The following is a 21,960-nucleotide window of genomic DNA, read 5'->3' on the forward strand; positions in this document are numbered from 1 at the left end:
GTAGGAGAGGGGAGAGAAGACCAAAAAGGGAAAAAGGAAAAAGAAAACAGAACCAGCGGTTAAACCTGCCGGGAGGCATACAATACATGTACTGGTGGGTGGTACGGTGAGAAGCACACTTGTGATTCGTAAAATAAGATTCAATTCACTGTATAACATCCAAAACCGGCCAGTGAGTGCAGGTTGACTAAGTAGATGCGGCGTGACTTTAACAGTGCTCTGGTGCCAGAAGTGGTTACTTGGCTGAAGGTAACGTGAACGAAAAATAAGCGATCTCGTGTGACTTGGTAGAGGAACCAATCTAATCACTCGTCATTATTGGTGAGAATCACTCTCAACGTTCATCCCTTGCGCACATGTATTGGCAACATAAATTAAGCAAAGTTAAAAAGGTCGGGACCTGAGGGACACTGACAAATGAAAAAGGGGCTAAAAACAGGCAGCCAAAGGAGACTAAAAATGAAATGTTGGTGACTGACATAAAAGCATGCAAGCTCGACGCGCTGGTGTCAGAAAAGTAAAGCGCCGGGCACACGCTGAAGACTCACCCCCAATAACCTAGTTCTGGCTGACGGGGAGGAACAGAGCACATTAGTTGCTCCGGAGTCTATGAAAACAATTAAAGGAACAAGAGAGGTCCGGTTACATCAAACTAGTGACAACACTTCGGCGAAAAATAATAATAAGCTTACCGTCTAGATCCAGACAACCAATAGAGTACTCACGGCGGTAGACGAGCAACTTGCCGGTGTCCTACCCTCGCTCTGGGCCCCGTAAGGAAACCTTCCGGGGGGAGTTCTTAAATAGCGCTGTTTGAGAAGCGTCCCCGAACGTGGCGGCCATTTTGGATAGGGCTATCTTCGCTCTTCAATCAGCATAGCATCCGGGAAGTGGTAGTGACCCGAGTTGTTTCGTGGAAGTCATATTGTAACGGGGAAAGAGGGTATGACCAGTATAGATGTTGAAACAGATCAGAAGGGACGAGTAAATTCTTTGTAACAGGAGGGTAGACAACTTTACTGTGATGATGTACTAGTGATTCGGCGAGATATTTTTTCTCTCAAAAAATATTTTGCAATTCGTGATGTTACCATGGGAGAATGGTAAACAAGGAACACTTCCGGAAGTACTCATAAGGAACGTGCCCACAGTGTCTGCTATGAAATGAAGTATCAGTTGGAGACTTGGGGAGTTCAAGTTGACCTCATACCGAGTGTACATAGACGGGCTTGCTATTTGATTCAGTTCAGCCCAAGGTGTGTCATCATTTAAAACCCTTGAGAGTAGTCCCACTTGAAAACCCAAACGTAATCAGCTAATAAAGTAAAATGTAAGTTGGAGATTTTGGGGAGTTGAAGTAGACATCATACCGAATTAGCCTAGATGCGCTAGCTATTTAAGTTCAGTTCAGCCCAAGGTATGTCTTCATTCAAACCCCTTGAGTGTGACCCCAACTTGAACACCCAGCATTGTTCTTTCCTAAACAGGGCTTCTTTTGTGATGGTAGGGAAGGCCTCTAGAATAGTCCAGTTTAGGTCATTAGGCGTGTGATTATGTTCCGCAAAGTGTGAACACATTTTGGTATTGGTTTTTTTACACCGTACATTACTTCTGTGTTCAGTTAATCTGGTTTTTACTGGGCGTGTGGTCATCCCAATGTATTGTAAGGGGCAAGGACACGTAATGAGGTAAATACAGTTACGTGTATTACAGTTTGTGTGTTTTTTCTGGGTCCAGCTCCAGTTGCTGGTGAGTTGAACTGTTTTTGTAGCTCGGGTTAGTGGGCAAACCACGCATTGACCACAGGGGTAATGTCCGCTAACCGGAGGTAGGTTCCATAGGGTGGTAGGGTGGTAGGAGCTGCAGGGTCTGTTTTTTTGGTTCTCAGACACCCATTGACACCTGACAGACATCACACTTGCTCCTGTGTCTCTAGGAGCCTTCACCCTCCTCCCATTGATGGTCACCCACTGCCTGTATTTTTTTTAATGTTCCCAGGCAGGTAGGATTCCTGGACCATCTTTCTGTCTCCTAAAGAGACAAGGGTCATCACTGCTTGCTCCCCACTTCACTGGAAACTAATTCCTCCCCCAATGTTCCACTTACTAAATCCAGTTTCTGAGCACCAGTGGGTGCTTGGGTTTCTGGGGCACTGAGGGGCAAGGCGACCCACCTCCTTACATGAATAACAGGTGGGTGGAGCTTGGTTGTCCTGTCTGTTCTTAGGGGGCCAGTACCTCTTTGGCTTGGGGGGCTGAGACTCCTTCTCCTGGGAACTATTTTGGGGCCCTTTAGAGAACTCCTTTTTGTTGCCCTTGTCCTCCCCCACCTTCTGCTGGGGACCCTGTCCACCTTTGGCTGTGGTACGCACAATCCCCTTGGGGACCCTGGTGCTAGTCCAGCGGTTCGCCTCCTTAGCAAGCTCACTGGGGTCAGTTAGCTTACTATCCAAAATATGCTGGTACAGCTCTGGTACACACAGACTACTCAAGTGCTCCCAACTAATTAAATGGCACAACCCCACATAATCAGTTACCTTGCTGCCCTTTATCCAACCTTCCAATGCACGTGTGTACGAACCCACACATTAAACCCAAGTATTTGAATCAAGCTTCTTGAAGTTTCTGAACTTTACTCTGTACTGTTCTGACATATGCCCATACTTGAGTCATAAGGCCTCCTTCATATTGACGTAGGTCAGGTTACCCGCCTTCTCTAAGGGTGGCAAGACATCCCTCCCAGAAGCTTAAAAGTGTTTCCAAAGGCCCGCCCCCCCCAGTGTTTCTCAGGTACCCCATTCATCTTTATTGTAAGCTCATATGATTCTAACCAGGCATAAATATTGTCACCCTTCTGATAATTCTGCACTAAAACCTTGGGTATATACACCTTACCCACTTGCACTGGCTGTGCGCTGCCACCATTTGAACTGAACTCCACTTGTTTGGATTTAATGTCCAGTTCCCTCATGCTCAACTCCTGAGCCAAAAGAAGTGTCTCCTCTTCTAAAGCAAGAGCGTTCTGGCTCTCCTCTGCTCTCTTTTTGCTCTCAAAGTGCAATTTCTTTTCCTCTAGGGAACAAGCCTCTTTACTTTCCTCCATTTTGGCCTTGAGCTTCATAGTTTCTAGCTTGTGCTCTCTGATTCTTTGGTTCTCTTCCCTCTTCTCTGGGGTAAAGCTTCCAGCGGAATGGACACTGCCTGCCATCGAGGCTCCTCTTGGCACAGGCAAATCCTGTGACCTGAACCAGTCCACTGGTGCATCCTCATCCACTTCTGCATTAGTTCCCTCCTCAGCTTCTTTATTTTTCCACCAGGCCTTCAAGGCCATCTGTAGCTCATCCTTCTTAGAGCTACTCCTCATGGGGCATCCCAAGTTCTTGCAAAATTGCTTGAGTTGATCTACTTTGTAGCACTACAAATCCTCAATGCGAAACTCCAATTCTGCTTTCTCACTTGCTGATTTCCCATTCTGAGACATGATGCTTGGATGGTTCAAAGATCGGGTCAAAAGTAGAACCAAAACAAAACACAGTATGTGGCTGCGTAGTGTTTTGCGCTAAAACTAGTGATGTACACCAATCACTGTGGGTCAAGTACAAATACAAGTTTAAATCCTCACCGCTGCCCACCAATGTTAGAAATGGGGGTCTTGAGGTGGCAGAGGTAGGTACCTTTGACCAAATAGAACCCCTTGATTCTAGTCAGGGTAAGGGGGAAACACGCTGTAGATAACCCCTGCTCACCTTCTTGGTAGCTTGGCATGAGCAGACAGGCTTCTCCCCAAGGCAATGTGTAAAGTCTTTGCACCTAACATTACCCACAGCAACACATTGAAACACCACAAGTGGACACCGCACAGGTTATTATAAAACTAAAGTTATCTTTATCTAATTTTAGGCAAGACCCAAACTACAAAAAATCTGACATACACGATTAGCTCTTCTTTAGAAAGGTTTTTGATAAAGTTCTTGGTAATAACCTTGTAGGCTCTGTATCTGGTAGGTATTATCACACAAGACAATCTGGTAGGGGCAGTATCCCTTTAGGTAAATATACGGGGATCAAAAGGCAGTTTCAGGAGAATGAAATCAAGGACTTGTATAGACTGTCTCTCTTCCGTTGGCATGCAAAAAGAAGGACTGCAGACTATCCTGTCCCTGTGGATGATGAGACAGTTCCTGCTTTAACTTCAGACCTTATCATCAAGCACCGGGCACTCGTTAGCGGTGCACGGTGCCTCCTCTAGCCTACAAATGGCTCTGTCTCATGTCACAGCTGACCCCACAGTCAATACTGCCACAACATGCCCCCAAATTCAATTAACGGAGGTGGGAGGCGTATCTCCGGCCCCCGGGACAGCCTATCCCTTGTGAATTACGTACGGCCGTCCGTAGTCCCCTCTAAGCCGGCAACCTGCCCCCAGGCAACGCCACCCATTCTATGGTCCCGGACTTCAGTCCGGTCATTACCTGGGGTATTGGTCTCCTCCAGGCACCTCCGGCCTTCTATGCACAGCCAGCCGGACTCTCGACAGCTTTTTCGATGACATAGATTCTTGGCCCACAAGAGAGAGCATGCTTCACTGTCCTGCTGCGATTGATCCGCGTTGCTAGGCAACTTCTCGCATGGCTTCTGCTGCAGCGCGATCTCCTCCTCGAGCCCGAGGCCGCAGGTGGTGACGAAACAAAGGGGGTTTGTAGCGGCTGTCTCTGCCTGAGACAGCACGTAGCAGCTGCTCGGCGCGCTCCAAAGGAAGGGTTGCTCGGTCCTGTGATCAGGCCGGCAGCGGTGAAATACACAGCACACTGGGACAAAGCAGAACCCCCACAGATCTTCAGTTGGGCACTGACTTACACACAACGGGAACACAATGATCCTGGGCGCAAAAGACATGTAGGCAATGCATGTCTCACATAGGGCACCAGCTGCGTCTTGGAACACACAGCTATGTTCAGAGGCAGTATAAAAAGCGAAGCAATGTTCAGAAAGTGCGAGCCTCAAAATCCTTGGAAACTTTTTAGATCCATGTGTTTCAGCAACAGGAGGCCAGCTCTCCTCAAGCCCTTGGAGAATTACTCCTGCAGGACACAGCACACAGCAAAGTCCCTTGTTCTCTCCTCAGTTAAATCAGTAAACTGCAGGCCAGCCCTAGAGCACACAGCAAAGGGCAGTACTACTCCTCAGTCTCTTCAGCTGTTCTTCTTTGGCAGAGGTTCCTCTTGATCACAAAGTAGTCTAATCTTACAGGAGTTTCAGCTCTTACTTTTATACCCCAACAGTCTTTGTTCTCTATGTGTCAGGGGGTCCCGGACCCAGTTCAAACCAGTTCTGGGTGCACTCTGACAGTGCGCAACTTCTCCCTTTGTGAATGTGGGCGGGGTCTTCAGACGCACCGCAGGAGGTGGAGCCAGCATTGTGGAAGGCAGGCACAGCCCTATTCAGGCCCAAGGTCCTACTCCTCCCACCACTCCAAATGCAGATAGGTCTATTCAGCCTAGTGCTGACTCACCCAGACTCCTGGAGCCACCCAGCCCCTGTCACTCTCAAGCCAAACAGTCAATCCACAAACAGGCAGGGGCACACAGAAAGGATGAACAAGAAAATAGCCACTTTCTAAAAGTGCTATTTTTAAACACAGAATTTAAAAACCATCTTACCTTGGGCCTGCTGTTGGGGTGTCCCATGTGCACAGAAAGGGAGTGGTATGGCCTGGCAAGTGGGTGCAGTTGTCAAGTCAAGATGGTAGTTAGCAACTGTGTGCAGGCACTGCGGTGGCAGGCCTGAGACATCTCTTTGGGGCTACTCAGGTGGGTGGCACAATGAGTGCTGCAGGCCCACTAGTAGCATTTGACATACCAGCCCTGGCACACTTAGTGCACTTTACTAGGGATCTATTGGTAAGACAAATATGCCAATCATGGGAAACCAATCACCATAACAATTTATATAGGGAGCACTTGCACTTTGACACTGATCAGCAGTGGCAAAGTGCCCAAAGCATCTAAACCAGCAAAAACAAAATCCAGCATAGCATCAAAAACATAGGAGGTAGAGGCAAAAAGTCAGGGAAAACCACGCCAAGAATGCCAGGTCTAACAGGCATCAATGATGTCCTGAAGTATTTAGAAGCCTCGTTTCCCCTGCAACTAGTAGGGGAGGGGTTATTGCACTCTGAGGCGGGCGTTGGCATTGTTTCTGTTCCATTGGGCTGGAACCAACATCACATGGAATCCCAGGATCACCACGGCAATGTGGGTGCCTTGCCCCCAGCCTTCTCTCAGCTCTGCAGTGTCTTCATGACCCACAGGGTTGACAAACTCAATCCACACTTGCACTCAACAAAGCTGGTGATCTGGAAAGCAAGAAGTGCAGGCGGTGCATTCGGTCGATCAGCAACACATCGACAGAGGCTTTTGGCGATCTGGTGTGCCTCTGAGTTTCTGACACTGGTTTCCTGATATAAATACATACACCACTCTGAGTGCAGCACGAGCACTGGGTTCAAGTATAACAGCGCTCAGCACATGTTTGTTTAGGGAAACAGCAAAGCGCTCCACACGCAATGGACTTTTTGAAGTCCAGGAGCAGAAAACAGCGCTGTGGGGGAATTTTTTGTTGTCCCTGAGATTCCCCGAACAACAGTTGGGGCAACCAGCATGCCTTTTGAAAACACTGCATTCAAAGGAGACAAGGACAACCCTACTCACAATTGCAAAGCGAAATATTATACACAGCCTCCGTCATTGTCACAGGAGACTGTGAAAGTTTTCTGCAAATTGATTAAGTTTGGTTGCTTTTTGCTTTTCTGTATTCTTTTCAAACCTTCGTATATGTCACTACTTGTCACTTTCATTTATAGGTTTCACCTTTCACTTGGGGTACCCTACACTGTTCATTGAACCCCCTTTGTTTGTACTTTTTCTACTTAATATAAATCACAATGCCTACTGGGCTCCATATTTTGACATTGTGCTGATTCTGTATCTTACTTTAAATACTAGGTTCATTTTCATACTAATTCCACAGGTACCATTGATTTCTTGCAGTGTGTTTTGAGAACACTAGGCACAGAGCAGGGAGCAGAAGACAGGCCAGCTCATGAGAGCAAGTGATGCAAATGGTGGTCCCTTCTTGTAACTTAGCATCCTCTTGCAATTGTGCAGCTTGGAGAATCTGGTTGGATCTGTGTCTTGGGGGGCAGCTGGCAGCAGGGCAACAAGTTGAAAAGCAATCCAATGAGTCCTTTAGGCCACCCAGTAGTAGCAGGTAGCAGGGCAACAGTAGAAGGGCAGTCCAGATGAGTCCTTTGTGCAGAGCAGCAATACTTCTGACAAAGGTTTGGTCTCAGTTCCAAAAGTGCTCTAAAGATGTGGGGTCAAAGCCCCTGTACGTAGACTCAAAATGTCTTCGATCTAGGGGGCACTTCAAAAGAAACCTTAGAAATGAACAACATCTCCTTTCAATCTTAACCCTGGCTTCAGATGTCAGTTGGGAAGAAATCAGCCCTTTGTGTGCGGACAGGACACAACCTAAACAAATGTAAGTGTGCCTCACCTCCCTCTCTCCCAGCCCAGTAAGACTATCAGAATGCATGCAGATGTCTCTCCTGTCACACCTAGCCCTCCCTGTGTTGTGGCTGTCTGGAAAGTATGCACAAAGTGTAGCTTTCACTCTGCCCTTGAAGTGGATTGGAGTCAGGCTGCAAAGCACAAGAGTTATAAGCACAGAGAAATGTCCACTTTCTAAAAGATCAATAGCTAACGAGGGGTTTGGTCTGTGTAATGTCAGCAAAGCTAGGCTACTATCATATTTCCAAGGACAAAATAAGCACCAATACTCACTCTGTTTTCACAACACAATGATTTCAATTTGTTATCCCCCTTTAATTCTCACATTGTACATCAGAAATTATCCATTGCACGTATAACGTTTAATAACAGAGGAGAAACATCTTCATGTAGCAGAACACAAAATCATACATCACATCTCCCACAATAAATAAACATCAACACATTGAAACTACTGTGAATTGACAAACACAACATTAAAACACATGAGAGAAAACATGGAACACTCAATATACCAGTTCTGAAAATGGAAGAAACCAAAAGGGGCACAAAGTGCAATTTCCTTATTTAGCCCCTGCTGAATTGACTTATAACCTATGACTGTTAACTTAACCTTTTTTTTAGTTTAAGGTCTCACGAGATCTGAACATTCAATTTATTTTCCACCAACCATTCCCTGTCAGCCTATAATTCTCTTTTACATAGACACAATCAGTAAGTGACAAACTGCTGATGCATTTCAAACCCTTGAATCTCAAGGAGAGGGGGCTCTTATATCCAAAGGAATGGAGCACCCAAAACCATAAAGTTAAAAAACAAATTTCAAACCCACCATTGATTTTGGGGTTATTCATTCCTGCATTTGTTTTGTGGAAATTGTTCCATTGAGGCCAAAACACAGAGCATTATGGAATTACTAATCGCCAAATGCAGTATGGGTTGTGCGAGTCGCCTCTTAGATTTCCCAATGCAGTTTTTGGCAGTGCAATGCATCAATTTTTCAATGGTGGATGTCTTTAATTTGCTGCATTTGAATTTACTGAAAAGATGAAACATGCCGGATGCATCATACACGATTGGCTTGGCACAGATTTACTTCAGAGTTTTGAAGCAGTAGTTGACATTGTAGAAAGTCTGTGTTCCCAAATATGAATGACTTCTTTCTCGTTATTTAAACGTGTGACTCAGTTCATTCTGCTACTATTCACTCCATGGCAAACACTTTCTAAAAGTGGTATTTCTAAAATAGTAATGTAAAATCAACTACTCAGTAAGCTTGATCTTGCACCACTATTCCAAACATACCAAACAAGGCAACGCTACCCCTTTCAGGTCAGAAATTATCACCTAAGCACTTATAAGAGAATTCCCAGTGCTAGATTATGAAATGATTCACTACCAGGACATGCCACACATGTCCTAGCTTTTATCTACACAGCACCACGCCCAATTGGCTTCCTAGGGCCTATATTAGGGTTGACCAATATGTAGTAAAAGGGGAGTTTAAGGCTTGGCAAGTACTTTTAAATGCCAAGTCAATGTGGCAGTAAACTGCAGTGGCAGGCCTGGGACAGGTTTGAAAGACTACTTCTGTGGGTGGCGCAAGCAGCACTGCAGGCCCACTAGTAACATTTAATTTACAGGTCCTGGGTCAATGGGATACCACTATATGGCGATTTACAAGTAAATTAAGTATGCCAAAAAGGTGTAAACCAATCATACCATGTTTAAAGAAGAGAGCACATGCACTTTACCACTGATTAGCCGTGGCAATGAGCTGCGAGTCCTAAATCCAATAAACAGAAGGCCAGTAACATAGGAGGAAGAAGGCAAAATGCTTGGGGACAACCCTGCAAAAAAGACCAGGTGAAAAAATCTTCAAGTGTGTGAAAGAGAACAAGAGAACGAGGGAGGTAGAAAGCAGCTATGAGACAGGGAGAAAAGAGAGGAGGGAGAGAGAATGCATGGATCAAAACAGAGAGATAGAGTGAATAGTGAAAAAAGAAGGACTGTCTTTGAGCATTTGTAGTAGGGCTCCTTTTGGTTCATAAGTCCTGCCCTCTTTCCAGGAGAAAAATTTAGTGGCCCTTCTGGCATACCATACCTGACAGGACTGCTTATGCTGTTCCTGAAGCTAGAACACCAAAGTAGTAGTTCATCTTCAGAAATAATACATCCAGTAAAGCCGCTTGCGTCTGGGCTATTCAAAAATGTAGGTCATATATTTGGGGACGAGAATTTGATGTCTTCACTGACCATAAACCTTTAGTTTACATACTTTCAGGTTCTGGCACAAACAAAGTGTCTGCTAGACGTATTCATTTACTATCCACCTTGCAAGAATACCATTTTGTAATAAAACATCTACCGGGAGGAACATTTTTTAGAGCTGATTGCCTCTCCAGGATGTCTCTAGAAGATGTTCAAAATGAAGATAACAATAATATTTCTGAGTGTGTAGTTGCAGCTATTGACGCTGTTGTGGGCTTTCCTTCTATTTCTGAGCACACTTGGATGTTAGAGTGTGATAGAGATCATAATCTTCAAAAGGTCAAACAATTTATTACTTGCGGTTGGCCAGCAACCAGGACACTATCTTGCGACTTAAATAAATTTGCTCATGTCGCTGAGGAACTTTCTATTGTGAGTAATATTGTCATGCGTCATGATTTGTTTGTTCCTCCCGAAAACTTGTGCAAGAATATCATTCAGTTAGCACACCAAGGCCACCTTGGTATTTCTAAAACTTGCAAGAGAATTAAGGAGTTCTATTGGTGGCCTTCCATGGAAAGTCAGGTCAAGTCCACTATAGAAACATACCCAGAGTGCCTTTTATCTGATAAAAAATGGAAAACTGGGTATACCAGTATGACATCACTACAGCCCCCACCTGCTGGAAGCTTTCCCCCACAGACGTTGCTCATTTCATTACTTTAAATGTCTAGGATCACAATGGAGTCCCGGAAAGAAAGGATGGCAGCGCAAATAGCACGAGAGAGCTTCTTCAACTAGGATAGCCTCTTCAACACCATTCCACTGTCCACTAACATCGGTTCCTTAATAAGGGAATTCCTGAGATGTCAGAACAGATAGCATCTCAACCATCAGGAACTCTGTTTCCCCTGTACTGTACCACAGGCGGGCATAAAGAAAGGAGAATGTAATGTCATCACCAGCACAAGAGCACGCAAATGAACACATAACACAGGAGCTCTATAACAGGCGTACTATCACACTGCACTCATTGCGTCATAACTTTTATAACCACACCTTAACACTTCCCAGCAGATTACATAATTCCTGTTTAGAGTCCTCACAGGACCATAGGGGCCTAGTGCTCATAGTATCACGACACTATAGAGGTCATAAATACATTTATCCTTCTTTTTTGGCAGCTAAATCATTACCACGCTCTTCTAAATTAAAAACTGAAACAATTTCTAATTAGAACAGACTATGAGATGTGCATCACATTTGTGCAAAAGAGGGACTTGTATGTGTGATTAGGTCTCGCGAGCCAAAGGCTCGAAGAGACATTTTGTATGTGGAATTTTCAAAGTGCTACCCACAGTTTTGGCTGGCCTAAACCTTGAGTGCACGATCACATGCACGTGCACAGCTGCTCCCACTCCCCCCTCCCTTCTCTATAGCTTTCTTTCACTTCAGCCGCTTTGACCCTTGCATTCCCCCCTCCCTTCTCACCCAGCCCTTTGATGCTCTGCTCGATTACTTTCACTTTCGCCGCTACAAACTTTTCAAGCCTTTTACCGCCTTTGATTTTCTTTTATTTTGCTGAGCCTTGATTCATACGCGGTTGTTCCGATTTCAAGGGAAGTCTTACCCATCTTCAACTAACAGCATGCAGCCAAGCGTGAAGGATTATCGCTTGTACTTTCATTTCATATCATCTACAGCGCGTGTCCTCTAACGCATGTAAATAAATGTAAAGGCACGATCAGACAAACGGTAAGGATAATCGCTTGTGCTTCCATTCAACTTTGTCTTCAGCACGTGTGTTTGTCAGCGCGCAGCAGATTTTCATGTTTCCTCGCTCATGACTATACATCGACGCTTGCATCATGTTTCTCCATCTCGCCCTTCCTCCTATGTTGTCCTTAGTTAACTTTACATCACTCTCTGCTCCTTTGCCACACACTCATTTGTCCTCAGTGTATCGCCTTCACGCTTTGCTTCCACTGATAGCATAACATAACATAGTATAGCATAACAAAACAAAGCATAGCATTACAAAACATAACAAAACATAGCATAGCATCACAAAACATAGCATAGCATAACAAAACGAAGCCTAGCATAGCAAAACACAACAACACATAGCATAGCATAACAAAAAATATCAAAACAAAACATAGCATAGCATAACAAAGCATAGCATAACAAAACAAAGCATAGCATAGCATAACAAAACATAGCATAGCATAACAAAACATAGCATAGCATAAGAAAAAATACGACAGCATTACAAAACTCAACAACACATAGCATAGCAAAACAAAGCAAAGCATTGCATACCAAAACACAACAAAACGTAGCATAGCATAACAAAACATAGCATAGCATAACAAAACATAGCATAGCATAGCAAAACAAAACATAGCATAACAAAAAACAAAACATAGCATAGCATCACAAAACATAGCATAACAAAACATAGCATAACAAAACAAAGCATAGTATAACAAAACACAACAAAACAGCATAGCATAAAACATAGCATAACACAACATAGCATAGCATAACAAAATATAGCATAACAAAACATAGCATAACATAACAAAACACAACAAAACGTAGCATAACTAAACACAGACAAAGGACAAAATGCAAAGTACTGTGGTGGGGGAGGGAGGGGAGCGCGCGCAAGCCCAAAGACGTACAAGCCCGCTCCATTCATCAGCTTTTGGATGTTATAAAATCCACAGTAGTCTAATACACCATAACATAGCATAACATAACAAAACATAGCCTAGCCTAACATAAAATAACAGCATAACATAACAGAACATATCCTAACATAACAAAACATACCATTACATAACATAATAAAACATAGCCTAGCGTTGCATACCATTGCATAGCATACCATAACTTAACAAAACATAACATAACAAAACATAGCCTCGCCTAACATAACATAACAAATCATAACATAGCATAACAAAACATAACATAGTATAGCATAAAATAACATAGTATAGCATGACAAAACAAAGCATAGCATAACAAAACATAACAAAACATAGCATAGCATCACAAAACAAAGCATAGCATAACAAAACAAAGCCTAGCATAGCAAAACACAACCATTGCATAGCATACCATAACTTAACAAAACATAACATAACATAAAAATCATAGCCTCGCCTAACATAACATAACAAATCATAACATAGCATAACAAAACATAACATAGTTTAGCATAACATAACATAGTATAGCATAACATAACATAGTATAGCATAACAAAACATAACTAAACATAGCATAGCATCACAAAACATAGCATAGCATAACAAAACAAAGCCTAGCATAGCAAAACACAACCACTGCATAGCATCCCATAACTTAACAAAACATAACATAAAAAAACATAGCCTCGCCTAACATAAAATAACATAACAAATCATAACATAGCATAACAAAACATAACATAGTATAGCATAACATAACATAGTATAGCATAACATAACATAGTATAGCATAACAAAACATAACAAAACATAGCATACCATCACAAAACATAGCATAGCATAACAAAACAAAGCCTAGCATAGCAAAACACAACAAAACATAGCATAGCACAACAAAACAGTATAGCATAAAAAAACACCACAAAAAATAGCATAACATAACAAAAGTATCAAAACAAAACATAGCATAGCATAACAAAGCATAGCATAACAAAACAAAGCATAGCATAGCATAACAAAACATAGCATAGCATAACAAAACATAGCATAGCATAAGAAAAAATAGCATAGCATAACAAAACTCAACAACACATAGCATAACAAAACATAGCAAAACAAAGCAAAGCATTGCATAACAAAACACAACAAAACGTAGCGTAGCATAACAAAACATAGCATAGCATAACAAAACAAAGCATAGCATAGCATAACAAAACATAGCATAGCATAACAAAACATAGCATAGCATAAGAAAAAATAGCACAGCATTACAAAACTCAAAAACACATAGCATAACAAAACATAGCAAAACAAAGCAAAGCATTGCATACCAAAACACAACAAAACGTAGCATAGCATAACAAAACATAGCATAGCATAACAAAACATAGCATAACAAAAACAAAACATAGCATAACAAAACACAACAAAACATAGCATAGCATCACAAAACATAGCATAACAAAACATAGCATAACAAAACAAAGCATAGCATAACAAAACACAACAAAACAGCATAGCATAAAACATAGCATAGCATAACAAACACAACATAGCATAGCATAACAAAATATAGCATAACAAAACATAGCATAACATAACAAAACACAACAAAACGTAGCATAACTAAACACAAAATAGCATAGCATAACAAAACAGAACAAAACAGCATTGCATAACAAAAAATGGCATAGCAAAACAAAACATAGCATAGCATAACAAAGCATAGCATAGCATAACTAAACAAAACATAACATAGCATAACAAAACATAGCATAACAAAATACAACAAAACATAGCATAACTAAACAAAACATAGCATACCAAAACAAAACATAGCATAACAATGCATAGCATAACAAAACATAGCATAGCATAGCATAGCAAAACAAAACATAGCATAACAAAACACAACAAAACATAGCATAGCATCACAAAACATAGCATAGCATACCAAAACATAGCATAACAAAACAAAGCATAGCATAACAAAACACAACAAAACAGTATAGCATAACAAAACATAGCATAGCATCACAAAACACAACATAGCATAGCATAACAAAATATAGCATAACAAAACATAGCATAACATAACAAAACAAAACGTAAAATAACTAAACACAAAATAGCATAGCATAACAAAACACAACAGAACAGCATAGCATAACAAAAAATGGCATAACAAAACAATACATAGCATAACAAAGCATAGCATAACAAAACATAACATAGCATAACAAAACATAGCATAGCATAACAAAAAACAACAAACACAACAAAACATAGCATAGCATAACTAAACAAAACACAGCATAGCATAAAAAACATAGAATAGCATAGCATATCAAAACAAAACATAGCATAACAAAGCATAGCATAGCATAACAAAACATAGCATAGCATAACAAAGCATAGCATAGCAAAACACAACAAAGCATAGCATAACACAACACAACAAATCACAGCATAGCATAACAAAACATAGCATAGCAAAACAAAACATAGTATAACAAAACAAAGCATAGTATAACAAAACACAACAAAACATAGCATAGCATCGCAAAACATAGCATAGCATAACAAAACAAAACATAGCATAAAAAAGCATAGCATCACAAAACATAGCATAGCATAAAAAAGCATAGCATAGCATAGCATAGCAAAACATAGCATAGCATAGCAAAACACAACAAAACATAGCATAGCATAAGACAACACAACAAATCACAGCATAGCATAACAAAGCATAGCGTAACAAAACATAGCATAGCAAAACAAAACATAGCATAACAAAACAAAGCATAGCATAACAAAAAACAACAAAACATAGCATAGCATCGCAAAACATAGCATAGCATAACAAAACATAGCATAGCATAGCAAAACATAGCATAGCATAACAAAACACAACAAAACATAGCATAGCATAGCATAACAAAACACAACAAAACATAGCATAGCATAACTAAACAAAACATAGCATAGCATAAAAAACATGGAATAGCATATCAAAACAAAACATAGCATAAAAAAGCATAGCATAGCATAACAAACCATAGCATAGCATAACAAAACCTAGCATAGCATAGCAAAACACAACATAGCATAGCTTAACACAACACAACAAATCACAGCATAGCATAACAAAGCATAGCATAACAAAACACAACAAAACATAGCATAGCATCACAAAACATAGCATAGCATAACAAAACACAACATAGCATAGCATAACAAAAAATAACATAACAAAACAAAACATAGCATAACAAAGCATAGCATAACAAAACACAACAAAACGTAGCATAGCATAACTAAACAAAACATAGCATAGCATAACAAAACAAAACATAGCATAGAATAACAAAACATAGCATAACGACACATAGCATAACAAAACACAACAAAACGTAGCATAGCATAACTAAACAAAACATAGCATAGCATAACAAAACAAAACATAGCATAGAATAACAAAACATAGCATAACGACACATAGCATAACAAAACATAGCATAACAAAACACAACAAAACATAGCATTGCATAACAAAACATAGCATAGCATAACAAAGCATAGCTAAACAAAACATAGCATAACAAAACACAACAAAACATAGCATAGCATAACAGAACATAACAAAACATAGCAAAGCATAGCATAGCAAAACAAAACATAGCATAACAAAACACAACAAAACATAGCATAGCATAACAGAACATACCAAAACATAGCAAAGCATAGCATAGCAAAACAAAACATAGCTTAACAAAGCATAGCATAACAAAACACAACAAAACATAGCATAGCATAACAGAACATAACAAAACACAGCAAAGCATAGCATAGCAAAACAAAACACAGCATAACAAAGCATAGAATAACAAAACACAACAAAACATAGCATAGCATAACAAAACATAGCATAGCCTAACAAAACATAGCATAGCCTAACAAAACAACACATAGCATAGCAAAACACAACAAAACATAGCATAACAAAACAAAACATAGCATAACAAAACATAGCATAGCATAACAAAACAAAGCATAGCATAACAAAACATAGCATAGCATACACAAAACATAGCATAGCATAACAAAACATAGAATAGCATAGCATAACAACACATAAGAAAACATAGCATTAAGTTTGATAAACTCATAGTAGCGGGCTAGCTAGCTTTAACGGGCAGTGAGTGTAAGCAACTCCGTAAACCCAGAAGCAGTCACTCGGTCACCTTTGCTCTTGTATTGCAGTGGCTTTGTTTATTAAACAGTGCCCATATTTATACTGTTAGCACTTTACATTTGCAAATTTCAGGGCTCACAAAACTTTGATGAATCGAAATTCACAACAGAGGCTGTTAAGTTCGTGCTATATAGAACCCTAAGGATTAAAAAAAACATTGCCATTTACAATGTGAATAGCTCCAACAAACACAAGACCTTTTTCAAAGTACAAAACATTGCCATTTACAATACCAATAGCTCGAGCTCCAACAAATGCGAGACCTATTGCATTTCCAATGCTTGTTTTTAAATTGTGATGCATCTTTATGCAGTAACAGATTAGGTAAACTCAACAATCTCACTTACCTCAAACAAGTGTGCCTTCTGCCACTAAATTCAGTATCACAACCGATTTGAGACAGACTCAGAGGGTGAAACAGTTTGACAAACTTTATTTTGAACCCTTTGATGGGGTGAAAATAAATAACTATGACACAATGCAGTTTCCGTGATATGGCCACATCTGTCCATACAAGTCTTTGGGTTGGATTACAAGTTCAGTGGACCATAGGTCCAGTGGTCCGACCTCCACCGACCCGGTGGGACTTCCCGTAGTATTTTGGCTGCTGTGGTCAGACCACCACGAGACCACTTGAACCGCCAGGATCAATGTTGATGTGCCTTTGTGGCACTGCCAAGCATACTCCTAGTTGCCTCACCACCACCCCTTTCATGGTGGTGGTGAGGCAATTTAGGGGTCCCTGTCACCGCTGGGCCCAGGGGGCGCATGCAGGGGGCACATGTAGTGACCCCCTATATTTGTACCCACAGTTTCTGCACAGTGTGACAATCATGCCTGCACGAAAAAACACCCACCAGACAAGGATTTGACTCCTAATTTGGCAGGCGGTCGCTCCATGGGTTTGGCGGTCCCACAGCAGACACGGCAGGTTGCACCGTCTGCTGTGGGATCGCTAAACTCGTAATCAGACCCTTTGTCCCAATCACTGAGTGGGACGTCCAATCCAGTAATTACTCAAGGATGAGCATTCTGCTCGGCTCTAGCACATTCTAGAGCAAGCTGATACCACAACACTGCACAGTGGTAGAGGACTTCGAGAAACATGCACGTCACTGTTATGAATCAGTCAAATTGTGCATTTGGAAATGTTTAGGCAAGCTGTATACATTTAGGCCTGCACATGCACATCTCTAAGTAAACAAGACGGCGCGGCGCTGCCCCTTAATTTATCAGATATTATTTTAATAACTGTTATGTATAGCAAATAATTGAAACACCTTCATAAGTGAGTGTAAAGGGCACCCATACCTCGAGCAGTGTTTTCTGAGTAACTGTATGCTGCTCGCTTCCGATTCGTTAAATTAATATTCAAAAGCATTACATTCTTACACGGTGCAAAAGTAAATGTATACTGACAACTGGTTAAACCTTTTGGACTGTACCTTTTTTTCTGAGTGCAAATGTTTTGTTTTTGCTTTCAAAAGGGCTATCCAACTTGCAAATGTAATTGAATTTAATATCTTCTTCTTTCACCTCTTCGAAGTGTAGTTCTGTCGACAGGAATGCGTCGCCATTCTCATTACTGTGATAGCAAAAATGTATTAATGTTTAGCATGAAATATTTTTCTTATGTGAAGAGTATATCGACATTGAACTCAGAGATCTTCATTTGTTAACTTCTACTGAGGAGGGTAAGAATGATAGATTTTCATAGACTAAGACGATGTATCAACACTTTGCACAGGGTTTGTGTTGCAGAAGTGGCATAAAGCGCAAAATATTGTATGAGAACTTATTTTGCAGCACAAATCCTGATTTGTACTGGAAAGCTGTCTAAAGTAAAGCAAAGAAGCACCATACACACATTTCACTACTTTGCATAAAGGGGGCGTTTCATGGGTGTCACATGAGCATTCCCATGCAACTGCCCATTTTTTTGTTTTAGACAAATCCATAACAAATCTACCCCATTGGTAGACAAGGACTTTGGCAAAAAAAAAACATGCAGGTACACTTCTTCGCACAGATCATACTGGTTACACGGCTAATTCTATGCAGACCCCTGCCCTTGATAGTCCAAACTTTAAAAGTAAGCAGGACATAACTTCAAAGAACTTGTTTCAGGTGCCCTGAGGTTTCCCCAAAGGATGCGCCTGCATGGGAAATAAGGCTTGGGAGGGCTGGTGAAGGCCCCATCACAGTGGTAAATATATGAGCACCAAGATAAAATAACTACTTTTAATTTCTAATCCGGCTTCATTTGAAAACATGTTGTGGGGTCTCAGGTCTGAGATCGAGAAGAGATTTGAGATATCTTAATCTATTCAGAAAGGTATCCAGGACATGTGCCAAACCTGACGAGATCACTCACATAACTATGGTAGTATAAGTTATTCTATATTATATATTAATATGGATCAATTGGATCAAGAACTGACCAAATTACCTCCGAAATCACTGTATTGATACAATGTAATCAGAGTCGACAAGATGATAAAGAAACTCTGGAACTTCATTCTCAGTGCATTCACCTAAGAGTGTTAAATGTCCTGGAAGGCATTAAGGGCAGTGACCATAAGGGATTTATAATAAGTCTTCTTAAGGAGTCCCAAAGACAGTTAGGAAATAGATCCAGAAAAAGAAATTTAGAGAGTCCATAGAGACCCCTGTAGACAAAACTGTGAATCAGAAGAAACCAAGGAAGATCATAAGGAATTTACAGTATTATAACACCCAATGGCAGTTCCTGAGTCTGCCACTGAAAGCTAAAACCTTGGCCGGCAAAGATTTTACATATACCCTTAGATCTGATATGTAGAACTACAGAACAGCAGCAAAGAGAGCTTGGTCGCAAATGGAAGAACTACAGAAGCTTGGAGTCAAAGTGTAATTACAATTCCAATCTTTGCTCAGAAGTATGTGGATAAATGAGATGTATAATATCAGGAAAGTCGAACAATAAGATAAGTTAATTAACACAATACATAGTTCCGTTTAGAACAGACTCAGGGGGGATTATTTACAATCCGCTTGTGTCGCCGGTATGGGGAAAAAGTGATGTACCGCTGGCACAAGGGGCTTGTAAATAAGATCCAGAGAGGCATATTCTCAAGGACTTATCACCGAGTTATCGGCACTTTAGCGCAGCAAAAGTGGCAAAAGAATTATCGACCCATTCTCAAGCTGGTGCAAACTGCCGATATCGCCAGCTTTCCAGCGATAGCTTCCACAAAAAACATCGCCACGGATGAGAGAGATAACTAACACCAATGATATGCAGAGTAGGCGTTCCCGTGCAAAAACACACAAAAACACCACTACGAGATATTCTCAACGACCATCCAGATCTGCGATGCGATCCAAAAACAGGTGAAAAGGGGTGTTAGCAGCAGGGATTTAACACCTGTGTTTTACTGGTGTAAAGCAGGACAACTACCAGCAGCATGGGAGCCCAGCCCAGAGCCACATCTGAAGACCAACACATGGCATGGAGACACTGATAATGCAGCTCAGAGACCCAAGAGGTCCACAACATTCACCACCACCACCCCCATCCCCCCCCGGACCACTCCCCCCAGACTACCACCGAGGCAGCGCAGAACAGGACAGCAGACATTCCGAAATGGCATGGCCACTCAGCCACACAATAGCAGAATGGGGGAGAGGTGGGAACCAAGTATGTGTGAAGGAGGCAAGTCTCCCATGAATAAGAATGCACACAATGCCAAGTGTGGTGGTGATGTGCTCAACAGACCTCAGTATGCATAGCACAGACCTGTCAATGTGGACATATACTGCTGGTGTTTGTAGTGTTGTGGACAGTGGACGCAACCATATTACCTCAGGCAGTGGGGAAGACCTCCGTCATGTAGCTGTGTTGTCTCCACTGCAAGTGTAAGCATAGTGGGCTGGGCCAACCTACACCAGTCCAGAGTAGAAGTGTGAATAAATAGGCTGTGACTCTGGGTGTGGTTCACTTCCAGGATGGCCAACACATCTGCCAGGGCGGCGCCCCTCACCCTGCCACGAGGCCGCTGCTGTGACCGCCAGCCTCCTCAGCCGATCGCTGGCATCCACAACACAGGCACCCAGCGAACCCAGCAGCACAGCACCACTGAGTTATGTCTGTGTTGACTACTGCCTTCGACCTACAGTGCGGTCAGCAGTGCTCACAATTCAGATTGAGTTGTGATTGCAGACGACGCAGTCCAGTAGGCAACAGTAATTGCTACCAGTATGGCCCACCCGGACCACGCATCATCTCAGGCTGCGCACCCCCTGAGCACTTCAGGTGCCACTAACTCTGTGCACCACAAGCCAACGCCACGGGCCATATTGAAGCAGAATTCAGTATGCAAAAGACATTGCTCCCTGTGCGGCCCTCCCGGCTGATGCTTCATCGCTGGCTGCGCACCCCCTGAGCGCTTCAGGTGCCACTGACTCTGTGCACCACAAGCCAATGTCACGTGGCTTTGGGCCCCTGCTGACCTCTGCCTCCAGCCTACACTGCGGTCAGCAGGGCTCACACACATCAAATCCATTCCTGACCTTCACGGATGATGCATCATCGCAGGCTGCGCACCTGCTGAGCACCACAGGTGCAACTGACTCTGTGCACCACAACTCATGGACCCTTTATGATTGAGTTACGTGCTGTGGACTGCGGAATGCAACAATGTCACCTCAGGCAGTTCGTAACACCTGGGACGATGGTGCTGAAGATGAGGCAGGTGTAACACACCTCACTGCAGCTGCAGCAGGAATATCCCAAAGGGACACAATCATTGACAATTTCTTCACATGAGCACTCTCAGCTCTGGTGCCCCTATCTCAGTGCACTACAGGTCATGGCCCCTTCTGATTGAATATTGGGTGACCTCTATACTTGCTCCGGCTACCTCCATGATGCTTCGCAGTTGTTTGGATTACTTATGTTGGGGTTTTCTGTTTCCGCTTTAATAGTGATCCCTGTTCAAGTTGTTGCCAGCACCAACCACTCCCTGAGGGCTGGCTCACACTCACCCCACACCCATCCAGCACAGGCGTCACTGGATATGTGATCCTGGTAATAAAAAGGGTCCGGAACCACGTGCCCATAGCCAGTTCCACTGCCTATCCATGTATGTCCGTGTGGTCAATATGTATGAATGATGGCCCTGGGCCCTACCACATTACATTGTGCTGTGGACCTCGGACGCAAC

At 42.2% G+C, this 21,960-nt stretch overlaps 1 protein-coding gene across 2 annotated transcripts in view; it reads right to left on the reverse strand.

The window, feature by feature from the left end:
- Window positions 1-21,960, reverse strand: part of LOC146805373 (interleukin-18 receptor 1-like) — a 682,858-nt gene that overhangs the window by 134,546 nt on the left and 526,352 nt on the right. The window contains exon 7 of one of the 2 annotated variants that reach the window (XM_085622594.1): window positions 18,202-18,341. The exons of the other annotated variant lie outside the window; for it this stretch is intronic. Within the exon in view, the coding sequence (XP_085478720.1) occupies window positions 18,202-18,341 (140 nt within the window). The remainder of the gene's footprint in view (window positions 1-18,201; window positions 18,342-21,960) is intronic. 2 annotated transcript variants of the gene reach the window in all.

This window comes from Triturus cristatus, chromosome 8 (genome assembly GCF_964204655.1).
Source record: "Triturus cristatus chromosome 8, aTriCri1.1, whole genome shotgun sequence".
NCBI lineage: Eukaryota > Metazoa > Chordata > Amphibia > Caudata > Salamandridae > Triturus > Triturus cristatus.